Here is an 11,758-nt window from a genome sequence, read left to right on the forward strand (position 1 = left end):
CTTTTAGAAAGTCTTTCGGTTTGGTTGGCTGTGTACCAGAACTCTTTCTTAAAGACTTCCGATTTGGATGAACTAAACCGGAACTCTTTTAAGAAGTGTTCCGGTAGTCAACCTTGTTTTTCTCCACACCGGAACTCTTCTTTGAAGTGTTCCGGTGCGTTTTTTTTTAATTTTTTTAATTTTTAATTATTTTTTTATAATATTTTTTGTAGTGGTTCGAAGAGGAGGTGCAGATGGTAGGATTACAGACCGCATTTTAGGCCGGGGTGCATCTTCATCTGCAGCAGAGCCGGTTGGATATCCAGGAGGACCGTACGATACGTCTCTTTTGGTGAAGTACGAGCATCATGTTGCTCGCCATTTATGGTTTGGTTAGGTAAATAAACGGGATATATTTGAAAATGAATAATAGTTGAATATTTTATATTGTGTTTTCTAATATGTGTTTTAATTGTTTTTAGGAAAGAGGTCCAAAGAAAGAGTTAAAGGTTGCTGGACATGGACTGAAGCTGACATCTAGGGTTCAACTGGCTATTCCACAACAGGTGGAGAGTTGGGTATCTAGATCTGGTTTATCTTCACTTCAGAGAACTAGTCTGAGCAAGATAGACATAAATCTTGTCTCTGCATTTGTGGAAAGATGACATCTAGAGACATCTTCATTTCACATGTCGTTTGGTGAAATGAGCATTACTTTGGATGACGTCTCATGTCTGCTTCACTTACCCATCAGGGGTGTCTTCTGGAGTCCTCGGGATGTCACGGAAGAGGTAACTGTTGAACTTGTTGTTGACTACTTAGAAGTGTCACAGGGTGAGGCACAATCACATGTTCGTAGCTGCAGGGGTTCGTATTATTAGTTGGAGTGGTTATACGATTTATTCGTACAACATAGAGTTGCTTCCAGCTGGGCATATGCGACCAGAGCATATCTGTTGATGTTGGTGGCACGATACCTCCTACTGTTTACAGACTTAGATAGATGTTCGGGATATAGTTGGGGAGCAGCTGCACTAGTTACCCTATACAGATATCTTTGAGATGCGTCCATGTTCAGTTGCAAGCAGCTCGGTGGATATCCTACTCTCCTACATGTATATAATTTAATTTTGTTTATTAAGTGTTGGATTCATTTTATAAAGTATGTTAATTTAATTTGTTTTATTTATTATGTTTTTATTTTGTAACAGTGCTGGATTCACGAGTACTTTCCAACTGTTGGAAAAAGATGGGAGAATTGGAAACCAGCTGATAATTATGGTCTTCCTCGAGCGATGAGATGGTCCTATAGGCAAGGAGTCTTGAAGGTTGATGATTTACGACCTATTTTGGATGAGCTGACACTTGCCGACGTCATATGGCGTCCATTTGAGGATCATAGAGCATGGCGTCAGTTTGATGAGTTATGTCTCTACAGGAGGTGTTTGAAGTGGGGTGACACAGTTGTTTCATACTTGCCTGACATATGTTTACATCAGTTCGGGTACAAGCAGTATGTTCTATCCCTACCTCTTGATTGTATGATGGCGACTGATATTGATGTTGATTGGATTGGTTACCATCAGAGCATTATCGTTGTGATCCGTCCAACTACCCTGGCCACCACTCCATCTGATGTAGAAGATGGTTATCTGGAGTGGTATTATTGTGTTTCGCATCCACGATTGGTCCCTCCCCATCGTGACAATCCAAGAGAGGTACCAGTTCTTGTTTATGACGCCAGACCATCTGATCCTAATTGGGCTCGTGTATCTACATTGATTCATCGTTATCTAAGACAGGTTAATGCCGAAGAGGAAGATCCACAGTTTGCTGATTTATTTGAAGCTTTGCATATTTCTCGTTCACATTGATTTATGTATTAAGTTTTAGAACTGAATATAATAGACATAATATAAAATTCATGTTTTGATTACATATTCATGTTTTGAGTACATAATCATGCTAATATAGGCGTAAGTAATTGCCAATGTTGTAGACGTCTTGCAAATCCTGACATCCAAGACGTTGCTGTATGAGAACGAAACTTCTTCCAATATAATGTGACCGGTGGCAACGGGAACCCCTCTTTCATGTTAACCTGATAAAGTGAAATAATTAAAATATTAAGTGAAATAATTAAAATATTAAGTCATATAAAATAACTTGTCATACAAAATACGTACCTGAACCCAATGATTTTGGTTAACAAAACCAATGCAATAAATAGAGATATTTGGTGTTTGTGAAGATTGAGATGCCTTATCAACATACTCATGATACGAAGGGTCCCTATAAACATCATATTATGCTGGTTTTTTCCCTTTCTTCTCCACTCCTCCTTTGGTTTTTAGTTTCTCGGGTGGTGGACACAATGGAGTCATTGTTGGGTATGCTAGTTCACATATCCTACTCTTTAATGCCCTTTTCCCAATAACATCTAATGATCTAAATAGTTTCCACAATTCATCTATTGCATAAGTCATATCCACCTCTGACCCATCATCTACACCTACCTCTAACTCAACTTCCATAGTTAATTTCCTCCAATGAACATGAACAACATCTATGGGTATCGGTATACCACCTAGTGCGTATCTTCCTAACTCACAAGCACAAGTTAACCCGTAAGATGTTCTAAGAGTACAACCACATATTTTCCTGTTAGTTCCAACATAATCAACTCTCAATAACTCTTCAGCAATATGTCTCAAAGCAGCTCGAGATACGGAACCACGCAAATAACCATAAAAGGGACTTATGTGCGCGTGCTCAACTTCGTAAAAACTCTTTTGAAAAGAAGCTCTAATGTTTCCCAATTATAACGTCAAGTTGTTATTCATAGCTTCCCAACATTTGACCATGTCACCTATACTGTTTCCTAACATCTGCTTTAACTTCTAATGAGCAGATTCAACCCTAAAAATATTGAAAATAACACATAAAAAGTACATAAAAAAATATCACATATAAAAATAACACATAAAAAATTATAACACGTACCGATTAGTCGTTGTGTTACCCAAATGTAGCACTTGATTAATCCGTGCTCCAACAAATCTATGTCTATGTGGAGTCAACCATGTGTCTTTCATATAATTAATAAATCCACTATAATCAACACATGCTTGCTCAAGTTGATGCAACGGTTGACCATACTCAACCTCATCACTAGCCCAAACAACTTCCATCCATAATGTGTCTATCGTCTTTTGCAGGTCATTCACCACATGTTGTTTGCATTTGGCACCAGCGTTAATGTGAAATCTACATAGCAAATTAATCGACTTGGGAAACATAATTTCAATTGCTTTCATCAAAGCAAGATCTCTATCTGTCAAAATCACTTGTGGGCACAAATCTTTCTTCACAAACAATTCTTTAAGTTTCTCCAATACCCAGCAAAAATTCTCTATCTGCTCAGACTCCATATACGCAAATGCAACAGCAAAAGTCAACTCGGTTGATGTTATGCCAACAATTTCAAATAAAGGTTGTCTATATTTGTTTGTCTTGTAGGTGTTATCCATAACTAACACAATAGGAAAAATATTCAACAACTTAACTGAATTAGGATGGGCCAAAAATATATCTCTCACAACTTCCGAGTCATCCTTTTTTCTACTCCAATACACATAGTATGCATCCTCAATAAGCTTAAACAATTGTCGTATCTCACTTCTAGGACCTCTTATCTCTTTTTGTATCACACTCTTATGCTTGTATATTTTCGTAATCCGACTGACATTCTCTGGATCTCGGTCTTGCAAGGAAAGCAATATGTGTCTAGGTGATACATGTCTCTTTGTAAAATCAGCGACATGTTACTTCTCATCTGTGGTCAACCTACCAATAAAGGAATGACCTTCTAATCTATCAGGTAAACCATGATTATGTAACCCACATTTTACATCAATCTTCTAACCAGACCCATCTTTCGCCGGAGTCGGCCTGATTTTAAATGGGCATCCACATTTCTTGGACGCACTTTGGGTTCCACTATCAGTACTCTTGTGTTTCCCACCTTTATCACAACTAAATATTAATTTGTTACTTCTCCCTCTCTTCCCTGTTTCAGTATCTGAATGACTGATAATAACAGTTACTTTATTATCGATTCCAACCTCTTTAATCCATCTGATCACCTATTCTCGTGTACCAAATCTTTCAGTCGTCATCAGAAGTATCTACACATATTTGGGGAAGATTTTCCATTCCTGCACAATAAAAAAAATTATAAAAAAAAATGCAAACCGAAAGTCTTCAAAAAAGAGTTTCGGAATACATAAAACACAAATCGGAAGACTTCTTCAAAGAGTTCCGGTATGTGTCACTTTGATTACCAGAACTCTTTCAATAAGTGTTCCGGAACGTGTCTTTTTTATTAAAGAACCAGAACTCTTTCTTGAAATCTTCCGGTTCACTTCTTGATGTGTTCCAGATGTCTTTTGTGAAGTCTTCCGGTTTGGAAAAGTATATACCAGACGTCTTTTTCCAGGAGTTTCGGTGCGAGGGTGAAATGTGTAATTTTTGAAAATTTCAACGGAATGGTAAAAATAAAATGATAAATTGGTTAAAACAAGTTAAGGGTAAAATTGATATTTTTTAAAAATTGTAGGGTATGAGACTAAACATACGGATACGGAATTAAAATTTTCAATCTTGAAGGAAAGGGAGTTCACAAACTCAATTCACAAGTCCTGACTCACCATACACTATCTCCTAGGGGTGGCAAAACGGGCTCGGCCCGCGGGGCGCCCGTTTTGCCCGCACTTTTGTGCGGGGCAGACCAAGGATTTAGGCCCTCACCCTCAAATGTGTCCGCCCCGCCCCGCCCCGTTTTTTCGCAGGCTTTTGCGGGCACGTGTATTTACATAAATTTTTGCATTTTTAGACTTAAAGAGTGCAGTGCCCGCGGGCTTTCCCCGCCCCGCCCTCACTTTTTTGCGGGACGGGTCTAAGTTTTAAGCCCGCATCCTCAACTATGACCGTCCCGCCCCGCCCCGTTTCTTTGTGGGCTTTTGCGGGGCGGGCCTAAACGGGTCAGGCTTGCCCGTTTGCCACCCGTACTATCTCCCTCTTCTAAAGCCCTCTCGCCGGAATACCTCCGCCACTGGAGCGACAGAGGTCCGAAAGTTACGCGACCTACATCAAAGGAGACGCCTCACTCTCCTCTACCGGATTCCACCAATCCCTTACTCCAATTCCCCTTTGTTAACCAAACCTAAAAAAATCTAAGAACCCTAGGTGAGATCTTTCCCAATTCAAACCTCGTATGGAGGTAATGGAGTCTACAAGCTTGGTATCACCGCTCACCTAACCAAGTCCTATTCAATGGTAACAAACGCGAGCCAAGATGAAAGAATTCATGCTTACCTTCGACGTCGACAATGAAGCACGAAGATGGCGATGCTTGAATATTGTTCAGGTACGAAATAATGGTTTCTCTTCTCTCCTATTCCTCTCCTATTTCATTCGTCTTCTTAATCCTCTTGTACATTGAGTCTCAACGCTCACGTGTTCTAGATTGGGACTGTGGAAGGTGCGACGGTACTGGTAGATTACAAAAAGGTTAATGAAGCGAAGCGTACCACGGACCCAGGACTGCATCAAGGTTCGTCTCAGGTATGCTTTTGGTATCTTCTTCTTTTACTTCTTTTATCGCCTCTTCTTCTCCTCTTCTTGTTGTAATTCTGAGTGTTTGCGAGATTCGTCAGCAAGAGAATGACTGTTGCGTTGAGTTGTGTGAGGGATCACGGTGTGATTGTGAGTTTGCGGTGAAGTTGAGAGTTGCAATGAGGGAGAGTGAAAATGCTAATTCGTTAGAATACAAGATGAGGTCGTATTGTGACAAAACAGAACTGTAAAATCTGGAAAAATGAGGCCTTCCTTGAACCTGAGACTTGCAGGGTACTTATAAGTTTTTTATTCTGTTAGAAATTCAAGATGAAATTCTGTTGAAATTCACTGTAAATTCACTTTCAGTTACAAATTACAAATTCTGTTAGGTAGTTAAATTGAACATGAAATTCGGATTCAAATGCAAATGAAAATTCAGTTTTGTGTTGATCTGTTAATGAAATTGAAACATGAGATGAAAATTGAAATTTTAAATGAGCATGGCATCAGCTTTTTTGGTTGACAGTAGGTTAGTAAGAGTAAGAAAACTCAACTAGTTTTAATTGAAATGGAATGCGTTAGTCTAGTTATGTTACATCTCAGTTTCAGGTGGAAATTTGCTCAAGTTGGTTTGTGAGGACTAGTGGATTAAACTAATCAGCTATTTAATTGTAGCTTCATAATATCTTGCAAACTGATTATTTTTGAATTACAAAGTTAATTGTCATGCCAAATACGATACTGTTATGAACTGGTGTGATTCTAAAGTTATCGTTTTGCTCATTGTGCACGATGCATCCTATTATTAATGATGGTTATTGAATGAATTGAATGGATGTTGTAGGTCGAGAATTCCGTTGTTGCGCGAAGCTGAACTTGGTTAGGAAAAATCAGTTGGAGCTTTCGAAGGGTGTTGGATTCGTCTCAATTCCTTGCCTAATTCCTAATTCTGTTATGGATTTATATGCAGGTTTTGTGTTGAATTACATTGACTGAAAGGGTGGATTAGAATGGAGTCAGTTGTAGGTGAACAAAGTTAGTTAACAGTTATCGAAATTCGATTAAGAGTCGTAATGGTGTTAAACCTTCTGTTAAGCGCTAGCTTGCTATATGATGTTAGCTTTTATTACGTGATGTTAGATAGTTATACAAGGAATTAGTTAGAATTCGGTTAACAATTCTGCTGGTAAGAAGTTTATGATTGTTAGGGGTGAGTCAGTTTATGATTTTTTTCCCTTCCGTTTTGTTAATTGGTCGACCTTTAATGAATGTATCCAACTGAAATTATGTTAAGTGAAAAATGAATTCGGTTTTAATGGTACTGCTGCGTTTCGCATTGAAATCTGCATCAAGCATTATGTTACATGTCTTCACATCTCTATGAATGATTTGTCTCTCACATTCTTCATGAAGATAGGTAAGAGCAGCAGCGACGCCGAGAATTATATTAACTCTTTGTTTCCATGAAAGCACAAATGAAGATCTTAAATTGCTTATGCCGAACTTTATCAAGGCTTCCATTAGGTAGATACTCATAAACCAAAACCAATTCATTCTTTTCACAACACCATCCTTTGAGCTGAAACAGATTCTTGTGCCACAAGCAACCAACCATTGTAGCGAATTCCATTGCGAAAGGATTGTGTAAATGGTCAAAATTATCGACTTTTTCGACTCTCTTGACAGCTACATCACCTCCAAATGGAAGTGACCCTTTATAAACTTTTGCAGATGCACCTTCACCAACTAGTCTATCCCTGTTAAACCCCATTGTAGCTGATGTTATCTCTGAAAGTGATAACCTCATTGGGACTTTATTTGTTTGAAATCTACAATTTTGTCCTTCTCTAATCTTTCTAATTACACTCCCTTTTTTTCTTTTTAAAGTAAACACATATCACAACAATCAATGCCAATGCTGACATAACAAAAGTTGTTATTCCACCAATTCTAAGAGCTAAATCACTGATCTTTTTTCGCTTGAAAAATTGCACCTTTTTTCTTCAAGGCTTTCGAATTGCCGGCATAGCACAAGAAACAATCACCTTCTTCTAAATTATCCATAGGACTATTAGAATGAGAATAACTCAAAGTTTTGAACTGCCAATGATGAACAAGGTGGATACTTGAAATGGATTATGGATTATTAAATGGATTATGAATTTTGGGCTTAACAAAAAAGAGCGAATGGGCTTTAACAAAAAAGTGAATGGTGTGGCTTATTCTAAACCAAGAAAATGGCTCATAAAGAAAAAATAAGATTTTAAAAATCGATTTAAACTCTAAGATCAATATGAATTATCACAAATCGACTTAAAAATAAAATAATGACTTCTAAAAATCATTTTACCAACTTTTGCCAAATTGATTTTTAGAAGTCATTAGGGTTTAGGGTTTTTAGGGTTTGATTGCCTGATTTGCCTCAAGTTGCTGATGAGCCATAGCTTCCACCAGGTGCAAGCGTAAAGCCATGAACCTAAGTCACATGTCTCCTCGTGTTGAACCATGCTTATGCCGATGAGATGAGTGCTTATGATGATATGCAAATGATTAGGATTAGTGACCTAGATGAACATTGTGAAGGGTAGGGCGGATTTTGAGGTATGACAGCTGCCCCTATTTAATCTTCTCGGACCTGAAGGTATGGATAGCAACGACTTCTAGAAATTCAAGGTAGGAGGGGATTAAATACTAGAATATCGGGAAATTTTTCCACCAGGAACAAATGAAATGTGAAGATAGGCCATAAAGAAATTCTCCACTAGGGTATGAGATGAACAATCTGGTCTTTTGTACAAGGCAACTACTGGGATTTGCAATGTTATTTGGTAAATGGGTATTTGAGAGGTTAGATATGCATGAAGTATGCAATATGCTAATGTAATATGATTCTTTTTTCATTTTATTTCTACTAACAAGTTTTAGCAGGCACTACGAAAGAAGTTTTTCTGCTGGGGGATATCTTTTTGGAAATGGTTTTCCAAGCAAAACCTGGGCTTCGAGGTGGTAAATGACTTCACTGAGGAAGACAGTATGGAAATTAGAAAGTAAATAGTTGGTCGTCAACTCTGAGGTTGAGGACAGAAGCATGAGCAACACTGATTGCCAGGAATCAAAACATTTTGACCCCAATACTGTGAATGGGGTAAAACTGAACATTCTCAACTCTGCGATTGGAAACAAATTATGATCAACATCGACTCTGAGGCTGGAAAAAGGATAGGTGTCAACTATGGGGTTGGGTCTAATAGGATGGACATCGACTCTGAGGTTGGACTTATAGATGTTAGCTTCGGGGCTAGCGAATAAGAAAATGATACAACTGTAGATGTTTGATTGGTTGCATTTTATGTTAAAACACTAACTGTACTCTGATGTCTTGACTGATGTCATGACATGCTTGAGTAGTATGCTGCAGGATTAGCTAATACAGGATGTACTGAATGTCAAACTGGATGTTATGACATTCATCCCTGACAGCAGATACTGAACAATAGAATAGTTGGTTTTTCTGTTATAGCTCAGTATTGAGTTCAGTCTGTTTTTCAGGAGAATAACAGACCTGACACATAGCCTATTGTCTGAATGTCAAACTGAATGTTATGACATTCATCCTTGATAGCAGATACTGAGTTATAGGTAGGTTGGTTTTTTTCTGCTACAGTTCAATATTTATTTCAGTCTGTTTATCAGGTGAATAACAGACCTGGCATAGGGACTATTGTCTAAATGTCAAACTGAATGTTATGACATTTATCTCTGACAGTTGATATTGAATTATAGACTGGTTGGTCTTTCTGTTACAGTTCAACATTTAGTACAGTCTGTTTTTCAGGAGAATAACAGACCTAGCATATGGCCTATGTTCTGGACGTCAAACTGAATGTTATGACATTCATTCCTGACAGCATATGCTAAAGTGTAGGATGGTTAGTTTTTCTGTTTCAGTATTTTTCTCAGGCTATTTTTCAGGAATCTAACAGCTGAGCTAAAATCCAGGAAACTAACAACTGAGCTACAATTAATGGACCTAACAAATAGCCTATTTGTTAGCACCCTAATATGTGGAAATTAGGTTAACTTGCTTAACCTTATTTTTAGGAAATACAAGTACAAGGCCCAAATGCTGCAATATAAAAGGATGGCAATTCTACTTTCAGCATCTCAGGGGTTTTTAAGCGTGAAGCACTCATTGTACCATCATACTTCACTGCTGTATGTTATTTGTGTCTTGTATTAGGTTTTATTTGTGAGCCAAGCTATTATTGTAACACCCCGATAAAAATAAGATAATTATTTAATTTAAGTTAATATTATATTTATTAATTTAATTAAATAATTGGAATTTTTGGATTATTATTATTATTATTGGAATAATAATTATTGGAAAATATATAAGTTGGAAATAAGGAAAAAGAGTTTCATTTGGTAAAAAGAGTTTTCACGTGAAAACAGAGAAGCGGCTCAAAAAGAGGAAAAGGGCAAAGAGGCAGAGCAAGAGGAAGAAGGTTGGAGAAGAGAAGAGCTTGAGGCTAAAGGATTGCCGGATTAACTCAGGTAAGGGGGGTTTATCGTCGTTTAATGGGTATTATGGGTTAACATGTAATGGGTAGTGATAAACCGATGAATTGACCCTAATTGGGATGTTGAATGCTGAAAAATTGTGTTGGATAAGTTGTGTTAAAGCTGTAATTGAATCTGTAATTGTGTGAGTTGTGATTTCCCGAACGTATAGCTTTTTACGGAATCGGAATCGGAGGTCCGGAAGTCCTCCAACGGCGGAAAATGCGGAGAATTCTGCATTCTGCTTCGTGTTAGCGTAGGAACAGCTTTCTGTCTTGCGTTAACTGGTTAACCCAGGGTGTTAACCGGTTAACACTGTTAGGAATTGTGAGGTATTGCTGTTTTGCTTGCGTTAACCGGTTAACCCAGGGCGTTAACCGGTTAACACTGTTGTGAGTTGTGAAAATATTGCTGTTCTCTCTGCGTTAACCGGTTAACCCAGGGCGTTAACCGGTTAACACTGTTGAGTTTTGCCAGAAAGCGTGTTCTGTGTTGCGTTAACCGGTTAACCCAGGGCGTTAACCGGTTAACACTGTTGGAAATTGGAAAAATTAATATTTGAATAATGTGTGCATAATTGGTGTTTGGCCTATATTGGCGTATGATGTAATAGGGATTAATTCCCGCTGTTTTGAGCAGTATAGGTATTAGTGGAGTGTGCTAATACTGTGATTAATTATTTGACATGATATGATGTTTTGATACGTGTATTGATGAATGTATGATGGTATGCATAATGCTGTGAATGTATATGTTATGTATGCAATTGTGAATGGACTGTTTATGGCTTAGAGTGTGAGCATATGTCCATTGTGGATTATTGTTGATGAGTTTGCATTGCTAGGTGATTTAGCATGCATATTGTAGTCTTTACGGTGGTAGCTAATTCCCGTGGTGAGGAATTAGTGAGTTGGTGGTAGCTAATTCCCGTGGTGAGGAATTAGTGAGTTGGTGGTAGCTAATTCCCGTGGTGAGGAATTAGTGAGTTGGTGGTAGCTAATTCCCGTGGTGAGGAATTAGTGAGTGAGTCACTAGGTCTCAAATGAGTGGGACTAGTGGGCTTGGTAGCCGTATCTGGATTTGATCGGTGAGGTGAACTATATGTTCACGAATAGTCGGTACCGCATGCATGAAGTCTCATTGCATAATGTATGTCTTGTGTATAATATGAATGGATGTGTTCCAATATTATACGTGTGTTTTGATGTTTATGTTGAGCATGATTATGATGTTTGAGTGGAGGTTGCCGTTACCGAATGTGTGATATGATTAGGGTGATTAATGTGTTATTTACTTAGCATTACATGATATTTTATAATGCTTATTATATCGATTGAGGAACTCACCCTTACAACTATGTTTTCAGGTAACGAGCAGTGATTGAGTAGAAGCTAGTGCTTGGAGTCTAGTGTAGTCTCCTTAGTGGGTCATGCTCTGATAGATGTAACATCGGGACGGGATGTTTTACCTTGTTGAATAATTTTACATGTAATGTGTTACATGTTTTGCATGATTGATTTGATTTCTATCCGCTGCGTATTGTGCAAATGCTTTATGTTTTGAATTAATAAAAGAGCATGACAGTTATTATGGTGAA

The 11,758-nt window shown here is 38.0% G+C and overlaps 2 protein-coding genes across 4 annotated transcripts; one reads left to right on the forward strand and one right to left on the reverse strand.

The window, feature by feature from the left end:
- Positions 1-1,869: 1,869 nt before the first annotated feature.
- LOC127128096 (protein FAR-RED ELONGATED HYPOCOTYL 3) lies at positions 1,870-3,797 on the reverse strand. Its single transcript, XM_051057346.1, has 3 exons — positions 2,983-3,797; positions 2,166-2,898; positions 1,870-2,080 (listed from the first exon to the last, which is right to left on the reverse strand). The coding sequence occupies exons 1-2, from the start codon at positions 3,507-3,509 to the stop codon at positions 2,880-2,882; spliced, it is 546 nt and encodes a 181-aa protein (XP_050913303.1). The 5' UTR covers positions 3,510-3,797; the 3' UTR covers positions 1,870-2,080; positions 2,166-2,879.
- An 881-nt stretch (positions 3,798-4,678) lies between these two features.
- LOC127128095 (uncharacterized) lies at positions 4,679-6,919 on the forward strand. Of its 3 annotated transcripts, none has more exons than XM_051057344.1 (3): positions 4,679-5,407; positions 5,522-5,593; positions 6,443-6,919. In XM_051057344.1, exons 1-3 carry the CDS (start codon positions 5,383-5,385, stop codon positions 6,592-6,594), a joined length of 249 nt encoding a protein of 82 aa, XP_050913301.1. In that variant the 5' UTR covers positions 4,679-5,382; the 3' UTR covers positions 6,595-6,919. The 3 variants fall into 3 exon arrangements, 2 of the variants coding, with proteins under 2 accessions (XP_050913301.1, XP_050913300.1); XM_051057343.1 differs by having other exon boundaries at positions 4,702-5,407; positions 5,506-5,593; XR_007805675.1 differs by having other exon boundaries at positions 4,878-5,407; positions 5,506-5,604.
- Positions 6,920-11,758: the final 4,839 nt, after the last annotated feature.

The sequence above is a fragment of the Lathyrus oleraceus genome, chromosome 3 (genome assembly GCF_024323335.1).
Source record: "Lathyrus oleraceus cultivar Zhongwan6 chromosome 3, CAAS_Psat_ZW6_1.0, whole genome shotgun sequence".
Lineage (NCBI taxonomy): Eukaryota > Viridiplantae > Streptophyta > Magnoliopsida > Fabales > Fabaceae > Lathyrus > Lathyrus oleraceus.